This window comes from Ictalurus furcatus, chromosome 3 (assembly GCF_023375685.1).
Source record: "Ictalurus furcatus strain D&B chromosome 3, Billie_1.0, whole genome shotgun sequence".
NCBI classification, from domain to species: domain Eukaryota; kingdom Metazoa; phylum Chordata; class Actinopteri; order Siluriformes; family Ictaluridae; genus Ictalurus; species Ictalurus furcatus.
In genome coordinates, this window is record NC_071257.1 from 26,288,213 (window position 1) to 26,308,704 (window position 20,492).

Sequence of the window (20,492 nt, forward strand, 5' to 3'; positions counted from 1 at the left end):
AGAGGACTTCTCTCCTCCTGAATTCCCAGGGCTAAATGGAGACACAATAGATAGCGGTGCAGGTCTTAAGCCCTGTCTATTTGAATCATTAGCCCCTGGCATGACTATGGAGGAAAACATCAACTAAAAGCGGACGCAGCGCGGATTAGAGAAATATTGGAATGGTAGTTAGCTAATAGGCTCGAGCTTTTCACAAATAAAAGGGCAAAAGGTCTTCCCTTCGACGCGGACTCTCGTTGTATAGTTTTGCACACGACGGCCCGTGCAGCTGTAAGCGGTTTAATTAGCTCAAAAGGTAAGTAAAACTGTCATGGTTAAAATTACACATACCTCATTTGAAGGGATGGAAAAGTCCTCGGGACTGAGTGAGCAAGTCCGAAGTCCACCTTTTTACAATTCTCATAGCTCTCCCGAGAAAACGCACTCGAACTCTTACACCACTGAACCAAACACCTGCGACCCATTTGAACGTTTTTCTCATCTGCTACATCTGTAGGAAAGCACCACGTGCTGTCGATTAAGAGAAAGTATCTTCTCATAGGATAAGAACACGCAGGCTCATGAATAATTATGAGACACCGACAAGTCATCGATGTACTATTGTACATTGCCTGTGACATGTGACACGACGAGATTTTAAACCAGGAAGATGAAAATAGCAGGAAAATTAACCAGCTTTCTCTTACAATTAAAATGAACAAATGCTAAGATTGTCTTTTATGACGTGCGACACGAACACCTCTGTTAAAATCTCAGAAAATGTAGTTTAGTGTTTCATGACGCTTTAACTCACTAATTTGTTTATATTTTGGGAAATAAATATATTTTGTGGGGAAAAGTGTCAAGCACACTTTTATTTCGAAGTTACCTTATTAAAAGGTAACTGATGTCACCTTACAGTCAGGTTAGCTGCTTATTGGGACTTTTACGAGTATGGCTTTACCTTTTACAATTTTTTTTGTAGAATACCCCTGCCCGAGCATGAAGGAAAGAGACAGTGTTAGGCAAATGAGACATAGCCAGAGAGCTAACTGATGCATTAATGTGAGGCAAATTTGCATTAAGTGAAGAGAAATGTGCATATCATAACAAATGCGACCTCATGCAAAATCATGAAAATAATGCCAGTATCACCTTAGTTTTGAGTGTGTGGAGTTCCTGTGCTGGTTATGAGTTATTGGTCATACTCGCTACATCTCTGCTGGGAATGAAAAATGTGCTGAACGTGCATGAGGTTACTTCTGACTGCATCTATATTTGCCTTTACACATTTGATTAAATCCATATTTGCCTTTATACCCCTGACTACATCTATATACGGTGGAAGAACAAGCTTGTCATTACACCTGTTTGTACCACTAGCGCGTGTTCAGTTATCCACATCATTCTGAATGTTTTGAGGTAGCGAGTGTAGACGACTGCACTCGTTATTTAAACTGATGTACCTGAAGACACCCCTCAAATGCCATCAGGGTTAAAACACAGACAAGTTTCCCGGACCATTTATTTCCAACTGTGGTCTACACCTTTATGACCATATGTTATTTTAGCCATTGAGTAGGTTTTCATCTAAATTTCACAGATGATTGCAACTATTGTGGTTGTAGTATCTAGATAATGAAAATATTTAATGCATTAACCTTTATTAACTAATAATCTCAGTTGATATTGGATATTATCTAGCTTGTTGGCTCCTGTAAATATAAACATAATGGCACGGCTATAGAAAATGCAAGCTTTATCTCATTGCTTGTTGTTGTTTAATATTTCACTTTACGTTAATTGCTACCCAACTGAACGTGCTGAAGACACCTGTGTTACCTGCATCAACAAAATAAGGCAGTAAATAACTCTACAGAAGCACTGTAAAGAGAAGTAGGATTAACTTCTGTTTTGCTGTACTGTAGCTATATTCAGATGAGTGACAAATTAAAGGAGAAAAAAAAGCCCGACATAGTCATTCAATGCACATTGGCACAGATTCAACAAGGAACCGAACTGGAGGGATGAACACCATTCTTCCACAAAATAATCCTTCAGTTGGTGATAATCTTGGTGGCGAGCGTTGTCTAATACATCAGCTTGTCTATCCTCCTGTGATGCCTGCCAGTCACACCTGATCTGTCTGACATGACTGTCATGTCTTCTCTCTCTCACTCTCCTTCTCTCTTCATCTCACCTTCCAGCATCCCACATTAAACTCTAACTTCTCTCTCTCTCTCTCTCTCTCTCTCTCTCATTCTCATTTCAAAAGGACTGTCTGCTCTCACCTCAAATACACTCTTTAACAAAGGGGCAATTGAGAGGGGAAGAAAAAGATCCTTTTACTCTCATTCTCCTACTCTCATCCACATTCAACACACACTTAGCAATACTTAATGGTATACAAGCAGCACTTACATGTGTTTTAAAACTACTTACAGGATGGATTGTGTAACAGAATACATCTAGATGGGCATTTAATGTGAAATACGTAGCAATTTCCAGGAAATGTGTTCAACAGCTTAGATTCTGAAGTTTTTTCTTTTATCTTTTTGCATGTTCGGCTTATTACTTATTAATTGCTTCTTTTTGTTAGTTGCTTCTTCTGTTTATGTTGTTGTTTACACCTGAGCTGTGCTATGAATGGCTGCTGTAATATGGCATTTTCCCTCGCGTTACCAATCAATAATTTAAAAAAATAAAATAAAAGATGTAACGACCTGTAAGTCATCTCATCTCATCTCAAAACATCCTTTAATACAAACATTTGCCACAAAGCATCTTCATGACATGTCATAATGTTTGACACTTCAAGGGTGTCGCTGATGCACGGTCCTGACAATGCCACATGCATCAGTGATCAAGAGCTAAGAGAGCAAATTGGCCATTCTCTCTGGATGGGACGGATGACACTGACCAATCACGGGCATCTGTGAGCTCGTGTATGTGGAAGATGGAAGATAGCACTTTCTTCCAGGTGTGAGACACTGCCCTGTGATGCAGCATTTCTAAAAGATGTGTTTGACTTCATGTGTCTCAGAAGAAGGATTCACCCTCCATGGTTAATAGCAGTCATATGATGGGGGAGAGCTGATAGCTGGTAGGTGGAAAATGGCAGGAGATCAATTTGGGTGTCACTGATGCATCCAATAGGGACGTGGACATTAGGGATGGGCATTTCATGCAAGATTACCATTCGATTATTCAAACTGCTGTCCAAAAGCACAAAATGTTACATGTATGGCACATAAAATTAGGATAGAAATGATCTTGTGCAGTATGCATGGACACACAATGTATTATGCGTTATTTAAGTACACTGAATGACACTTGCTACACTTGACATGCGCCATCATTTTCCACTTTTAAACTCGAATTAATTTCACAGCTTACTGCATATTTAACTGGCTAAGTTAGTAAAATTAGTTAACTTACTGTCTGCATGCAGCCAAGTCAGTGTTTTTTTTTTTTGTTTTGTTTTTAACCAGAGCGAGAGTTTGCGTGTGCGGTTCCACTTTGGATTTTACATCTTGCAGCTGTAAATAAAGTTTCATCAAACTGAAACGTGACCCTGTTCGTTACACTTCTTACCTTTTTTTTAAAACTCAAGCACTGAGACTCGAATCAGTTTATTTATATAGCACATTTAAAAAAAACAGAGTTGACCAAAGTGCTTCACAACCAGAAAATAAAAAAAACAGTGAAATGACACACACATCAACAGCACTACAAACTCCAACAGAAACCAAATATACAAAGTGCGATCAATATCAGAACACACATCTCAAGTACTCAGGCTTCCCCCAATTCAAATTTTATATGCAACTTATAAAACCGTGTTTTCAGCTGAGACTTAAAAATCTCCACTGATGGGGCCAAGTGAATATAACGGGGGAGATCATTCCATAATTTAGGAGCAAGTACAGAGAATGCCCGATCACCCTTTGATTTTTGCTAAGACCGAGGTACAGCCAACAACATTTGATTTGTAGACCTCAAAGGCCTTGAAGAACTATGAAGACTTAAGAGATCTGTGATATAATGTGGAGCCAAGTTATGTACTGCTTAAAAAACAAGTAACAAAATCTTTAAATCAATCCTGAATTGAACCGGCAGCCAGTGAAGAGATGATAACACAGGAGTAATATCCAGTCAGTAGCCTGGCTGCAGCATTCTGCACAAGCTGTAGGCGGGACAGTTTCTGCTTACAGAGGCCTGCATAAAGAGAGTTGTCTTCGTACATGCAATAAAAGCATGAATAATTATCTCTAAAGTTTTAAAACTAAGAAAATGTTTTAGCTTAGAAACCATCCTAAGCTGATGGAAGCTACCTTTAACAACGGAATTGATCTATTTATCAAAGCTAAGGGTTGGGTCAGTTATGACCGCAAGATTTCTCACATGGTCTTTCACACTTATCGGTAAAGGGGCAGGAATACTGGTTAGCTTCTTTGTGTGTTTTGGTGGACCAAATATAATAATCTGACTTTCTTTTATTTACTTGAAGAAAATTGTCAGACAGCTAATTTTTCCACATCATCTAAACAGTCCATAAGGGACTTTAGAGACCGATCGTTCCCAGTTTTCAGAGGGAGATGTAACTGTGTGTCGTCTGCATACATGTGATGATAAATGCCATGATGGTGGCAGACAGACCCTAAAGGATGCATATGTAAAGAAAACAGAATAGGACCCAGAATAGAACCCTGAGGAAGACCGTATTTTAGGGTGGCCGTAGAAGAAGAATAGTTTCCAATGTTCACAGAAAATAAGAGATGTGGCAAGAAGCTTCTTAGTTCTTTGTTTCACCGCACTGAAAATCTTGTCCATTGGATAAAAATAATGAATAACCCTGTGTTCGATGTAAGACAGTAAGCATGGTATGTGACGAAAGTGGTTTATGCCTTCTTACAATGTTTCCTGAAAACTAGGAACATATTTTTTGATAGCTTTCAAACTTGCAGCCAATCCACAGTGTTCAAGCTTTGATAAAGCACTCACCCACTCGTGGGTCACGTTCTTCCATGTGCTAGGCATGCAACGTTTGTAATTGCTCTAATAATACTCGGAAACAATAATATAATAATACTCAGACAATTAATTTACTATTCAGATTTGAAAGATTATACTGTGTGTTTGTGTTGAACCGTGTGTTTGAGTCCCATCCACTCCATACTAGTGATAATGCCCTGGCTCTGTGCTTGGCCATGGTCAGCTGTGGAGATTCGCCTCCTTCACACAGCCACATTTCTGTTTGTACTGAGATCTAATCATATTAAATGTGTGTGTGTGTGTGCCCAAACACAAGCAAATAATGCTTTTTTAGTTAATATGGTTTAAGTTGTATAGCTCAAACGCACAAAACTGCAATGGTTGGTTGGCTCCAAATCATTCATCCCATTTTTCTTTGCAAAAGAGACAAAAATGTGTATCTTAGCTGGTTAAAGAGCAGGGCCAAATTACACAGAAGCACAGCACGAGATGTTACAGAGCTGCAGATACAAACATACTTTCATGAACTTATCTATTAGGAATATGAATTGTAATATATGATTATAAGACTGTAGTGTTCAACATAAAGCTGTGATTATAAATCTCTGTCTTTATTACTTTTAATGTGGCCCCCTAGCCTCCTCATTTGAGACTTCTTGTTGCATGTCTCATCAAATTTCTGTCTTTTGTGGACTGCATCATGGATGCGTGATATTCTAGCAAGTGACACGAAACTTGGGTAGACATCCTGTCACTCTTTAAGTGCGCACTTCATGCCGAAATGCTGAGTCTGAATCATTACACTGCCTCTCTTGGCTTTCTTGGTCTTTATGATCGGAAGAATAGCTACCTCCGTATATATATTCACATTCTCTATCTGACATCCTCTCTCTCTTTCTTCTCTTTTCTCAGTGCGACTCCATGACAGTATCTCAGAAGAAGGCTTTCATTACCTTGTCTTTGACCTGTGAGTACCTCAGCTGGTTTTTTTTTTTTTTTTGCTTTCTATATTGGATGATACATTGATGCGGTGGTGCCTTTCTGCATTCTCAGCGGGTTTATTTGTGTTCCGTGACCATTTTCTGCACTGTTCTTCCAAATTTCTGTCACGGGGAACTTTTTTTTAGCTGATGAAGTTCTGCTGTTCACCATCATTATGGCACAAGAACGCTCATCGCTTGCATCCTAATGGGTTTCTTCATCACAAAGTGCTAATGTGGCCAAAAAACAACAACTTGAATTAAACCTATTGGAGAGCCGCAATCTTTCATTTTGACTGGATTTCATTCGTTATTAGCAATTGTTTGTTATTTGTGGGGGAATCATTTATACAGTTTAAACACTGCTCAAAATGGTAGTCCAGACTAATTTTTTACTTTTTGAACCAATACATCTGCCTGCTTTATTTGTGGGTCACTTTTGTACATGCTTCAGCCTTGTGATAATGACAAACTCCTTGTGTTTTTATCCCTCTAGTGTCACTGGTGGAGAGCTTTTTGAAGACATTGTTGCTAGAGAGTATTATAGTGAAGCTGATGCCAGGTTGGTCCGGTTTACTACCGGAACATTTACACACCCACATACACACACACGCAAAAAAAAACCAAAGTCCTGTTATTGAGGGGAGTTTTGCCAGGCCACTATTGCAAATAATACATTGTTAATTACCTATATGGGGGAAATAATGGTCACAGAACAATGCACCTGAATATTATTTACCTGTAATGTAGACATTTTTCAAATTTGATTTTTGTGTCTGCATTGCAATTATCAAGTGAGTAAACTCAGTTTGATCTGACTGCTTTCATATTCACTCACACTGGTTGCTATAGTAACATTGTAGGTGTGTGTACATCTGTTAGTGTACTGTTGGTGAAAGTTAGCTACTTGGCTCGCTACCAAAATGGAGATTTCATCGTCGATTATGTTTGAGTAACAGTGTTGTTCGTTCATGTTATAAGCATGTTCGGTCTAGACAACAAAACTTGAAGAGTTTTTAAGCACCGAGATCAGACAGGCTAAACCTAGTTACTCTCGTCCCCCCCCCCCCCCCTTGTGGTTTTAGCTGCGTTGTGCAAATTAATGTGGTCATGAAGCGTACACCAACCTGTTAAAAAAACAAACAAAAAAAATGTTGCTGTGTTGTTTAAAACCGTTAGTGAAACTGTTCTTCAAGCCCCAAAAATGTTTGCCAAGACCATAACCTACTGCAGCTCTGAAACCTTCCAAGAGCAAAACCTTAGTCTAAAAAGAGTACAAATAACCAACAAGACACATTGAAAGACTTTTTACACAAGTAGTTCTCCTCACCGTAAAAGACATTATTTCATGTCTAAAAACTCCACCACCAGGATTAGCTTTGGGCTGGTGTGTATAAATCTTCTGAATAAATTACTTGCAAAAATGGTCTTAACACCCAAAGAAAATCTTAGTTAAAAGCTGGTAGTAACACTGTGTTATTCTCCTCTTATCCAGGAGTAGGAGTAAATCCTAAGACTTCATCTTAAGCGTGAAGTGCATCGTCGAAAATCAATCAACCGCATCCTATTTCTGTAGTACAAGTCAATAGAAGTGCACAAGAAATAGGCAATATGCAAAGCACGAATATACCTGTGTTGAGTTCTAGCTCATGTTTATGAATTAGTAATTAGAAGAAGAAGAAGCTAATCACAAAGATAACTGATTTAATGCCACTTCTACCCAAGATATCCCGTTAGATTTATTCATTCATAGTCATATTATTCATTCGCGGCAGATCCCGGGAACACTGGGCATGTGGTGGTACGTCCTAGTTATAGCCATTCAGTAATAATTAAGGGGTCTTTTGAGATTTGGTCTGATTCAAGCCTCTTCCTTTACAGGGTACTGCTCAAACATATTTAATGCTCACTCATAGAAGCTGCTGGGATTGCTCAGACTGAGAGATAATGTAGGCCAACTTTACTGAAGAAGTGGGCAGCAGAAACACATCTACACACAATATGGGGCCAGAAGGCCTGGAGGCCAAGCCTGCCACCTAGTTTTCCAGATTGTAGAACAAATGCAGAGTTTGCCACCCACAGGCTGCCTGCTTGGCATGCTTTCAGAGGCTTGATTTTTGTCACATGATTCTGCAAAATCAAGCACTTGGGGACACCTAAGTTAAAAAAAAAAAAAAGAAATAATAATTAGTAATGTTTTCCTTTTATCTGTGGATACAGTTTAGCTCCATTGGTGCCAATGTTAGTAATTTTATTTCCTTCTCTTTTAAGTGTTAAGATATAGCCTAGAGAGCTTTTTCAAATGACAAAATGCATGTGAGTTTGTAAGGTAACTAGCGTTCAGTCTGTCGACATAGTGTGCAGTGAGAACATTTGAAAATTTGCTTTGGCCCTTAGGTGGCATGGTAAATTTATCAATTTATGTTCTGTGCACACCGTTATTCGGTGGCATGCATACCTGGCAGTGACAGTAATATACAACAGCTTTAACTTTTTCCCCTTCTTGTTTTGCTTTCATAGTTTGCTGGTGTTAAGCGATTGATTTTTCTTTTCCCCTTCTTTTATTTTCTCCGTCTCTCCCTTTGTCTCTCTCAGCCACTGCATTAATCAGATCCTGGAGAGCGTGAGCCACATTCACCAGCATGACATTGTGCACAGGGACCTGAAGGTGAGTCATGCCGTTGTTATGGAAACCTGTGCCGAAAGCAGAGCACGTCATCAGATGACCCCAATCCCGCTTGAACCCCCTTCACTTGGCAACTGAGTGGCATGACATGTGCGCACACAGGATTGCAATGCAAAACGTCATTTCACTGCCCTGGAGAACAACTCTTCTGGGTTGTTTTTTTTTTCCCCTTTTTTTTTTCTTTCATCAGCTATGTTTTGTTTGAGCACCTCAGAGTCTTGACATCAGGGTGTGGTTGACCAGTATCACATGACCAACCAGCAACCACAATAGCAGGAAAAAAACATCAATACACAAGGGACAGATTTACCGTTTATGGTTCATAGAAACTGGAAGTTCCATTAGATTCAGCACATGCTGTGCTTGTTTCCTCACACCGTGCATCTCAACAGTTCATTTGGCACCATTGTTTGCACACTAAAAGTAGTACAGATCATCGAGTGGGCTCTAGGTGATGAGATCCATGTGAACTGGGCAAGGAGCTGTTGAGAATAATCTCCCTTGACAGTTTCTTAGGGGGAATGTGGGCCTTTCTGGTTCTGTGTGCCACGAGGACGGAGCCGAATAGGCTGCAGAGGCAAACTGGGAGATCGGGTGCTTGAGAATGCGGTCTTTAATGTCTCTCTCTTTCTCTCTGTCTCTCAAGCATAGATACATTTCACTCTCTCTCACAGCTTACCTTTAGCCAGAGACAGCAGACAGACAGGGAAACAAACAGAGATCTAAAGAGAGAAAGAGGCATGGTGGGATGGTTACCATAGCAAGAGGTGTGACGTCAGACTGCAGTGAGGGGTGGAGGGGGTGGACTAGACTCATATTGCTACCTCTAATTCAATTCATCACTCTTGGCCCACAAGAGATGGAGAAAATGCAGATTTATAGCTGATTCAACACATCTGCTAATTATTATGTTAAATGCAATTGATTAGAGCAGGTAAAAACCCCGAAGTTTACATTCTGAAGTTTCATGATTCTAGACTGAAGCGTGCACTCTGGGATAGCAAAGTGAGCAAAACAGGGTTTACCACTTCCCTCGCAGAATGAACCAACACACCCTTCTCACTGTCACTATGTGAATTAAAACAGCCGAGAGACATTCACATGCTGTCACATCTTTCTTCCGGTCCTGCACTCACTCACTCTACATGGAGTTCAACTTAAAATCTGTTTAATATTCCTACTGAGCAGTGATGAAAGACCCTTAATGGGATGAGCTGTGTACGTTGAAGTCTTCAAATGCACATCACAGTTGTTTAAGCCCTCTCTCTGTATGCTCAGTATAACCTTCAACATAATTGGCTTTAGGACGATGAGCAGGCTGAAGTGCCAGGTATCACAGTTCAGTAGAAAGTTCTCCTAATGAAGGTTGCACGGCTTCACAACCGAGGAGAAAATGTCATATCCTTCGCTTTTGACCTGATTGTTTATTATACTGTGGTTGTTTTTTTGGAAGTTGGTGCTTTTTTTTTCTTTGTTTTCAGGATGAGAAAAATACCTCGAAAGATTACTTGAAAAGTCTTATGTTGGTAACTTTTCCACCAGAAGAACTTTTTTGGGAACTCTGGAACTTTCAGTGTATTTCCACTGGAAGAATCAGGACTGAGTTATGTCGTTTGGATGTATTTCCTGGAACCTTAACTTTCTTCTCCAGAGTAGATCATTTTCTGCTTGCTCAGAACGATTGGGATGGGGCTTGTTGAACTGAGTGGTGTTGATTGGTCAAACTGAAGCTTACAGAATGACCAACTCTCTCGCATGTAATTTTAAATACTTGCACTAAGCTACTAGTCGATTATTAAAGCTCGTGTGCAGAGCAACATGACCGACAAAGCGAAAAAAAATTTCATGGCATATTTTCACAAGTGTATTATGTACATGATTCTATTGACATTAATGTTAACATTCATATAACAAAGCCAAATAACACACGTTTAATCTTAAACCCATCCGTGTTCACCGTATTGCTGTAGTATTGCTGTCAATTGTATTATTGTTATTACAGTGTGGTGGAAACACAAAATAAGAACTGTGTAGTTTTTGTTCAGGATAGTCCCAGAACTTTTTAGTTCATTAAAAGTTTTCTCCAAAATAAAAAAAGAGCCTCACTGAAAAGGTGTCTTAAAACATACTCTTTATTTCTGTCTCTTAGCCAGAGAACTTGCTGTTGGCCAGTAAGATGAAGGGGGCGGCAGTAAAGTTGGCTGATTTTGGGCTGGCCATTGAGGTGCAGGGAGACCAGCAAGCCTGGTTTGGTAAGAATTTTACATCATTCTCCACATCTGCTGCAGCATAGTATCCCTAGAGTCGAGAACTGTTTAATCCAGAGGTTCTCAACCTTTTCTAACTCAAGCCTCCCCTATCATGTGGCACGCCCCCCCCGTATTGGAGGCGACCAGGTATCGTGATTATCTATTCTATATAAAATCTATCTATACGTAACCTAATCTATAATCTGTTTTGATAGCTAGCAAGATAGAGTCGTCTTGTTTTTTTTATTTTGTGTTTTTGAACTTTTTTTTAAATTACTTTTCATAACGTTTATGATTTTTAAATAACTTTTATAAAACTATATAACGGACAGGTATGGAACATGAATGATCAAAAATGTTTCTGAACACTATAACTACTTTGAACAAGAGAACTAGGCTGTAATAACGTGGACTATTTTACATGTAGAACATGTCGCATTCCATTCGTCTTGTGTTCTAAAAACATATGCATACAAATGATGTAAATTGGGACGAAGGGCGTGTCTTGTTATCCACGACATTGTTAAATCAGTCATCGGGACACCTGCGCTTGCTTCTTTTTACATTCACGTCTGTGTCAGCTGTCGTGCGATCACTGGAATGTGCTGCTCCAGCTCTCAGACACTCACTGACAGAGCAGACGCAGAGAGAGGTGTGTGTGCAGCGGGAAAGCAAGACCTCGCGCTTGCAGGACAGTACTGGACACATTTGGAAAGTTGCTAAGATATGTCCAAAAAGTCGCTAGATCTGTCGTTAGGTGCTAAAGTTGCTAAAGGGGTCTGAAAAGTCGCTAAGTTGGCAACACTGGTCTGCACTGATAAAATGCAGGTTAAGCTCCACCTTTCTCCAGCACAAAGAAAATACAGAGGGAGAGGGAATGCGGGGTTTTTCCATTTATGCACATTCTATTTGAAAAGTAACAAAATACACCCAGTACCCAAATGATGCCCTGTCTGTGTTTTTTTTTTTTCCTTGAAAACAATTTGCGTCCCCCTTCCGATCTCTCCGCACCCCCCGTGTTGAGAACTACTGGCTTAGTCCATGCAAAGTCACCTTTTTGTTTTATACAAAACACCTGATAACATATGAAGTAAAATCAACCTGAAATTATCCAAGCTGCTCCTTTCATGCATTATTCTCTCATGCCTCTCTTCCAATCTTCAATCATACACTCATCTCTTTTTTGCCCTGTGTGAGGCTGGAGAGGATCCGGTGCTGCTGTTAAGTAGGGCTTTAGGAGGATATTGACTCGGGGTGACCCATGCTTAGGTGTGGAGTGCACATTGACCTTTTGAAAGCAATAAGTACTGTGCACTCGAACCCAGGTCACTAATGCAAAGAGCTTGTTCATTTAGCTTAGCCAAATTTGGTCCCTTTCTTGTCGTACTGTATTTACCTGTGTAGTCACAAATATGTTTTTAGATTTCTAAGAAAGGAGCAAGCATTGAGAATCAACAAAATCGGATTTATCTGAGCTTAAATTGCTTAACAGTGTGTGCAGAAATTAAAGCCCGACCAACAGGAACTTCAGCGTCAGCTTTGTCATTCCTTCTCATCGCAGATGTGTTGAGTGAGCGATGAAATACAGTTTCTCCAGGATACAGAGCTACATGTAACATGTAACGGCAGCAGACGATGGTGCACGTAGTCAGACGATAGACTATACAGTAGACTCGCTTAAATAGGCATTAAATGAACAAAACAGTGGGAATTTAATCGTTAAATAGTAATCAGTATCAGTTTGATGAAATGAAGAATTTGTTTTACGATTGTTTGTGTTTCTCTGAGCTTCTGGTCTCTATGTGCAGGTTTCGCCGGGACTCCTGGCTATCTCTCCCCTGAGGTTCTGAGGAAGGACCCGTACGGCAAGCCTGTTGACATCTGGGCGTGCGGTACGTCCTCTGTGTTGATGTCGCTATTATGTCTGGCCTGCATTAAGGCTTTTATTGTGCTGGGTTTAACACAGTGTATCTGTGTACGCGTGTAGGTGTGATCCTGTACATCCTGCTGGTGGGCTACCCCCCATTCTGGGATGAGGACCAACACAAACTCTACCAACAGATCAAAGCAGGAGCTTATGATGTGAGTAATCAGATCTGTGATCATGTTTTTCTCCTTTTCCCTACCTGTCATTTATAGAATTAAATGTATATCTTCCACAGCAGTGTTGCATAGATTCTTTCCATTTCTTCTATAGATTCGACTCCAGGTCATTTCATGCCAGATAAAAGGATTTGATGTAGTGTTGCTTTTCGGCGATTAGTCTAGTTGAATTGGCAAGCAGTCTAAACAGTCAAACCTGTGACACGAGAAACATCACACCCACGGCCAGCCGTATCGACCAAGAGTGACAAGCCCAGACTTTATGCCCCTATTAATTTTGAATTGGCTGAGATGGAGAGTTGAGTCACTTTCTAATCAATCACAGAAGCCCTTGTCCATCACTCCTAAATGCGCATAGCATTCAATACGTTATACTAGAGTAGCTGTATGTTGGAGCTGAAAATCCGCTTCTGACTTCATAGCTAAAATAATAAATAAACTAGTAAATAAAAAAGTAGTCTAATCTGTTTTATTTTTTATTTTTTAAACCTTGTAGGTAATTCAGTAGAGTTATGAGCAAGAGATGAGTCTTTTTTAGTCTTTCTGTTCTCTTTGCAGTTCTCTATTTGTGTGCACTGAATTAAATGTATCTGCCTTAATTTTTCTCAAAACATAGGTTTATTTTCTAACCTGTCTTTTTTTTTTTTTGTACTTTTCCCCCCTCTCAGTTTCCCTCTCCAGAGTGGGACACTGTTACTCCAGAGGCCAAAAACCTCATCAACCAGATGCTGACCATCAACCCAGCTAAGAGGATAACTGCTGACCAGGCCCTCAAGCACCCATGGGTCTGCGTAAGTAACTCTCAGTTTGAGATGATTTATGTTTATATTATGTTATGAAAGATGGACATGAAACGGTACCACTTGTACTTTACCAATACTGAAACCTTGAGTATAGGCCAAAACCGATCCCACTTTAAAATGAATGATTTTTGGTTGAAGCACTTCATTTAAAATGATCATATTGAAAGTGGTCAGATACTCACCTGCTAGAACAATATATGCACAGTACTATCCTACATGGGAGAAATATTTTTTTCAAATTTCAGTCAAAAAATATTCAAATTTTAATATTCCGAGGCAGGGATGAGCAAAACATAAATTCACTGGCTTGCCCACCTGGCAAATGGAAACTCCAATGTGCTGCCCAGTCACATATTTTATTTGCCCTGAAACCTAATTAATCTAATTTACAAGACTAACATAATGTACTGTATGGTGAGCTAGTTAGCTAGTTAATTAACAATAAGGGGAACAAATGAGTATATGAATTCTCAGGGATAGGATGACTCCCTACAGCCATAGACCTTATCATTTAGAAACAAGTTTCTGATGTAGCACATTGGGTTTTTGTTCTCAAGAAAAAATGTTCTCTCTCTCTCTCACCATCGCACATAAAGGATATGATTCTATAATGGCTAGGGCCTGCATTTGCTTTGCTAAATGTCAATAAACATGACCAAGAAGTGCCTACTTTCACAGGGAGAGGCAATTTGACTGGCAGATGAACAACCACAGACCATTTCCTTTGGAGAATAACATGCTTACTCAGCACTAAGCGCTTCACACCAAAACTCTCAAATAATTTTAAAGACAGGATTCTGTGAATGTTCTTTGAGTCCAGTAACGGTATCGTGCTCCAAAAAAAGCTCATTGTTTAAAAAGTTTGTTTTCTTGAAACAAAACGCATGGAGGAAGTGTGGCGAGCCAATCAGATAGCTGCCTTCATTTTGTAGGATGTGTCCAGAAAAGTGTACAAAAGATATCAGGCACTCAGTATCCCATGGGTGGAGCATCAAATGCTGAAACTAACTGCTAGATTGAATAAAGTGCTGAGAAGGATCCAAAATAAGAACTGCTGTTTCAGCCGTAGTATGTATTAACAGCAACACGGAGAAGAGAGCGTTCTGGCAGAAGTAAACTTTACCTAGTCAGCAAGCTACTCATCTACTCTCATCCACCATGAATTATACAGGATTTGATCCTGTGCAGTGAGAAGAGCCAGTAATTATTGGTTCTACTGTTCAGTCCCAGGCATTGAAAACACATTCCTGCTGTGTCTGAATATAGTGTATATAGTGTCCTCACGCACTATATACTAAATATAATGTAGACTGCTCCTATATAGGGCCCTGTATAGGGGATAGCAGTGAAGGTGACAACATACTGATTTCAGACAGCACTTATCAGTGATTGCTCCAGAAACATGTCTTCATGACTTACATTTATAATTTAAACCAATTATGTACAGCGATATTAAAATACAGAAGAATTAAGTCATTTTCTATCTTTTTTTTTTCTACCTTTTCCCTGAAATAATTTATGCATTGAGATATCTAGTATGCATCGGTTGTACACTGGATTTATAGTTCGGAATGAGTATTAAGATAGTGCGCTATACAGAATATGGTTATAGAGATCATGATTTTGCCACTGAGAATTCGGACAAAATTCTACAAAGTGGCTGGACCTCACATAGTGCCTCACTCTGTATGATGAATAGCTAATGGGTTCAGTTCAGACACAGCACTCATTTCCCTGGATTGAAGGGCTAAATTTGTCCTTTTTGCTCATCTGCACTGAGTGCGTTCCCATGCATTTTTTTTTTATACTGTATTCCTTTAATTCTGAGAACTGCCATGTAGTTAAATACATCCGTATTAAATGCTGGGAAGTAATGGAGAAACCGTTCAGATTGAAGCCGAGACCAGCAGTAATGCCTTTTCTGTCAGTCATAATTTACATATACACGTTCCTTTTCTTGTTAACTTTTTTAAATGAAGTTGTATTTCAGTTTTTTTTTATTCATTTATGATCCTCAGAAACTCTATTCCTAGGTTGGCGGTTTGCAGTAACCTTATTCTTTTACTCTCGGGTTGTGGCAGTGTGCACTCAGCTCACTCAGGCCTCTGCACTCATGAAGGCTGAGCTAGAAGTGTGAAAAAAGCTCCTGATAGCTGAAACCTAAGCAATAGCCCAACAGTGACAAACTGATAAATGAGGTCTCTCCTTTTTATACTTTAATGCGTTTAAAAATTTTTTTTTTTTTTTTTTTAACAGTTTCAGCTATCAGTAGCTTCTCCAAACTGCTGCCTGTAACAGTTTTAATCCTACCCACTGTCCTAGAGGGGTTCTGCTACATTTTTGATTGTATATGATAATTTGTTTTCTCGTACAGTATTAAATTGGTTTCCTTATTTTTTTTTCAACTCTAGCTTTTTTTATTCTGACTTAGTCCTTAAATCTTAATTGATGAATCAGCACTGATGGCAGAATAATTCTGTAAGTTCCAAGAGAACCCTGAATGGCAAGATTATATCCTTAAAGAACATAGACGCAATAGAAAATGGGCGTGGACAACAAACAAGTAAACAGTCATCCAATGAAAAACTCCAAAACATGAATCACCGTCTCCAATATTACATAATCACCAGTGATCCCCCAATAAATCAAAGTATGTATGTATATGTATATATAACGCTTCTCTCTGTAAAAGTAATTGTTTGGTATCACCACCTCTTCTTGATATCTTAACCTGTTCAATCAAGGTTTGTGCTCTGTTGAATATATGGCATATTGGGACTGGCAAAATGTGATATTAGAATTCACTGAAGCTCCTCTGCTAGATTCACTGGCAGTGTGTCTATACTGAATTTCCTGATCTTTTTTCATTTACTTTTTAAATCAGAGCAAGGTAGCCGGTGGTGTGATATTACTTCTTCCTGATGAATTCTCTCATTCTTCTTTCCCATGCAGCAACGCTCCACTGTGGCTTCCATGATGCATCGCCAAGAGACTGTTGAGTGTCTGCGCAAATTCAATGCCAGGAGAAAACTGAAGGTGTGTGGCTCACTCAGCCAATTTATCAGTGCTGTGTATACAGTGAGGGAAAGAAGTATTTGATCCCCTGCTGATTTTGTACGTTTGCCCACTGACAAAGAAATGATCAGTCTATAATTTTAATGGTAGGTTTATTTGAACAGTGAGAGACAGAATAACAACAAGAAAATCCAGAAAAACGCATGTCAAAAATGTTATAAATTGATTTGCATTTTAATGAGGGAAATAAGTATTTGACCCCCTCTCAATCAGAAAGATTTCTGGCTCCCAGGTGTCTTTTATACAGGTAACGAGCTGAGATTAGGAGCACACTCTTAAAGGGAGTGCTCCTAATCTCAGCTTGTTACCTGTATAAAAGACACCTGTCCACAGAAGCAATCAATCAATCAGATTCCAAACTCTCCACCATGGCCAAGACCAAAGAGCTCTCCAAGGATGTCAGGGACAAGATTGTAGACCTACACAAGTCTTGAATGGGCTACAAGACCATTGCCAAGCAGCTTGGTGAGAAGGTGACAACAGTTGGTGCGATTATTCGCAAATGGAAGAAGCACAAAAGAACTGTCAATCTCCCTCGGCCTGGGGCTCCATGCAAGATCTCACCTCGTGGAGTTGCAATGATCATGAGAACAGTGAGGAATCAGCCCAGAACTACACGGGAGGATCTTGTCAATGATCTCAAGGCAGCTGGCACCATAGTCACCAAGAAAACAATTGGTAACACACTACGCCGTGAAGGACTGAAATCCTGCAGCGCCCGCAAGGTCCCCCTGCTCAAGAAAGCACATATACATGCCCGTCTGAAGTCTGCCAATGAACATCTGAATGATTCAGAGGACAACTGGGTGAAAGTGTTGTGGTCAGATGAGACCAAAATGGAGCTCTTTGGCATCAACTCAACTCGCCGTGTTTGGAGGAGGAGGAATGCTGCCTATGACCCCAAGAACACCATCCCCACCGTCAAACATGGAGGTGGAAACATTATGCTTTGGGGGTGTTTTTCTGCTAAGGGGACAGGACAACTTCACCGCATCAAAGGACGATGGACGGGGCCATGTACCGTCAAATCTTGGGTGAGAACCTCCTTCCCTCAGCCAGGGCATTGAAAATGGGTCGTGGATGGGTATTCCAGCATGACAATGACCCAAAACACACGGCCAAGGCAACAAAGGAGTGGCTCAAGAAGAAGCACATTAAGGTCCTGGAGTGGCCTAGCCAGTCTCCAGACCTTAATCCCATAGAAAATCTGTGGAGGGAGCTGAAGGTTCGAGTTGCCAAACGTCAGCCTCGAAACCTTAATGACTTGGAGAAGATCTGCAAAGAGGAGTGGGACAAAATCCCTCCTGAGATGTGTGCAAACCTGGTGGCCAACTACAAGAAACGTCTGACCTCTGTGATTGCCAACAAGGGTTTTGCCACCAAGTACTAAGTCATGTTTTGCAGAGGGGTCAAATACTTATTTCCCTCATTAAAATGCAAATCAATTTATAACATTTTTGACATGCGTTTTTCTGGATTTTTTTTGTTGTTATTCTGTCTCTCACTGTTCAAATAAATCTACCATTAAAATTATAGACTGATCATTTCTTTGTCAGTGGGCAAACGTACAAATTCAGCAGGGGATCAAATACTTTTTTCCCTCACTGTATACTCTGCTCGACTAATCTATAAGCTAATCAAATTCTGTATTATTTCTGCAGGGGGCCATTCTGACTACCATGCTTGTGTCTAGAAACTTCTCTGGTGAGTGACTTGTAGACCAAGAGTGCTGAATTATCCCAAACGTTACCAGTGTTTTTCAGCATGAAGTCATACTCTTTCTTAGACCAATAGAATTTTATTTGTATGTATTTATTTGTTTATTAATCAATTTAGTGCACATCTTGTTTCTTGGCACTGTACTTTGACACCATCTGACTCAACCTGACTGCCATGAGATATGCTTGATGTGTGTTACTTGAGGGGATGCGGGGGGAAGTTGTCATTAGTGAAGGGGCATGGCCTCACATTAGTTCCTCCCAACGGAATGCTTCTTTGTCCAATAGTGGGCCGGCAGCACACGAGCCCCGCCGCCCCTACCACCAGCACAGCTGCGCTGGCACAGGAAGGTATGTGTGGAGAGGGCACTATCTGCCTCTCAGTCTTCACTCTGCCCGCATGTTTGGCACGCGGGAGAATGGTCTGCCCTGAATGCACCGACTCTCACTGCACACACTCTGATAGACACACAGATGGGCAAACATGCTAGTGCTGGGCACAGTTTTATTGGCAAATTCATCAGATTGTTCAGTGTGAAATGTCTAGTAGTAGAACCATATTTTCTGGACAGTATGATGCTCCTGAGTATAGGCTGGAGTTATTCAATTACCTTCTCTAAAACCTTTCGCCGTTTTAATCATCCCAAAGCATCCATAACCATCTCTATTTCAAAATATCCGTCTTTCCGAAAGGTTTGGTATGGCAGATTGAAAAATAAAAGGTCACAACGTACATCAGTACAGATCTTTAGGATGTTGCTAATCGTAATATGCACGACAGGCTAATTAGCAAGCAAAATGACTTTAACATTAACGTAATAGCAAACTATTGTTCGTCTGAACTTGTACCAGGACTGATTTGTTGTGCAGATGCTGCATTCTCAAAACATTTAGGATGTTCATAACCTATATAAATATCGTGACTAGCCAGCAGCAGCCAAAACTGGCCACAGATTCAATATCCATACCAAGTGCGATGTTCATTTTTAAGAGTAATATTTACTGACTTCTGAGATAACTGGGAATTCGTTGGAATCCATCGTAAGAGCTATCCACCTCTGACCCTTTTAAAGATAAAAATTGCTCACTAACGAGCCCATTTTTAAAAGATTTTATTTTGTATTACACTTCCTCTGGGTTTTTTGTGTTTCTGAAAAATTGGATGTTTGGAGACATTTTTTCATCAGACAGTGTGTGCTGTATGTGCTGCAGCATCTGCAGGGCACAAATGCAGGTAGCTTATAGTCTGGGACATATAAGTCAAGGAGACTGGACTCTGTTAAACACTTGGACATTTTGACCTTCACCCGAGGGGGTCATCAGTTCACCTGAAGTCTCGGTAAATATATTACTTTTTAACATGATCACTTTCATTTTATTTATTTATTTATTTATTTATTTATTTTAATCCCACCGCATTTTTGTTGTTACTTAAAGCTAAATAAAATGTAGATAAAATCCTTGCGCATTTTCATAGTGAATTCTATCAAGACCAGCACAGGGTAGTGTATTCAGTGCCATGTCACTGCTGTAGACCTGCTGCATCCTCCATCCAAGGAAGGCCAGTCATTGACTGTATGGAGGGCTTTGTAACTGGACATGAGCGTCCATGCTGTGCAGTCTCAGTTCCAGAATAAGCGATTTCAGATGTGCTGAATCAGTTTATGCTTTAATTATGGAAATAATGACCATGGGATTAGTCGATTTTTTTATTTTTTTATTTATTTGAGTTACTGGTCGACTAGTAAACATTAAGTCATACGACACTTACTTTAAACAATATTTTGCATTATATTTAATGGATAACTTTTCCCCCTCTGATGAATATTGAAATGTCTTCAAGACTATCACAAGTCTAGCTGCTTTGACTTACTATTAATGGGCAATTCTGTGGAAAGTACAAA

The 20,492-nt window shown here is 39.9% G+C and overlaps 1 protein-coding gene across 11 annotated transcripts in view; it reads left to right on the forward strand.

Annotated features, from left to right (window-relative positions):
- The window catches only part of camk2g2 (calcium/calmodulin-dependent protein kinase (CaM kinase) II gamma 2), a 78,013-nt gene that overhangs the window by 36,589 nt on the left and 20,932 nt on the right, over positions 1 to 20,492 (forward strand). For 10 of the 11 annotated variants that reach the window (XM_053621755.1, XM_053621756.1, XM_053621758.1 and 7 more), the window contains exons 4-12: positions 5,887 to 5,941; positions 6,451 to 6,516; positions 8,550 to 8,622; positions 10,790 to 10,892; positions 12,698 to 12,781; positions 12,877 to 12,971; positions 13,661 to 13,783; positions 16,748 to 16,831; positions 18,532 to 18,574. In XM_053621755.1, the coding sequence (XP_053477730.1) occupies positions 5,887 to 5,941; positions 6,451 to 6,516; positions 8,550 to 8,622; positions 10,790 to 10,892; positions 12,698 to 12,781; positions 12,877 to 12,971; positions 13,661 to 13,783; positions 16,748 to 16,831; positions 18,532 to 18,574 (726 nt within the window). Of the gene's footprint in view, positions 1 to 5,886; positions 5,942 to 6,450; positions 6,517 to 8,549; positions 8,623 to 10,789; positions 10,893 to 12,697; positions 12,782 to 12,876; positions 12,972 to 13,660; positions 13,784 to 16,747; positions 16,832 to 18,531; positions 18,575 to 18,876; positions 18,940 to 20,492 lie in introns of all 11 variants that reach the window. The other variant, XM_053621766.1, reaches the window with a different exon arrangement.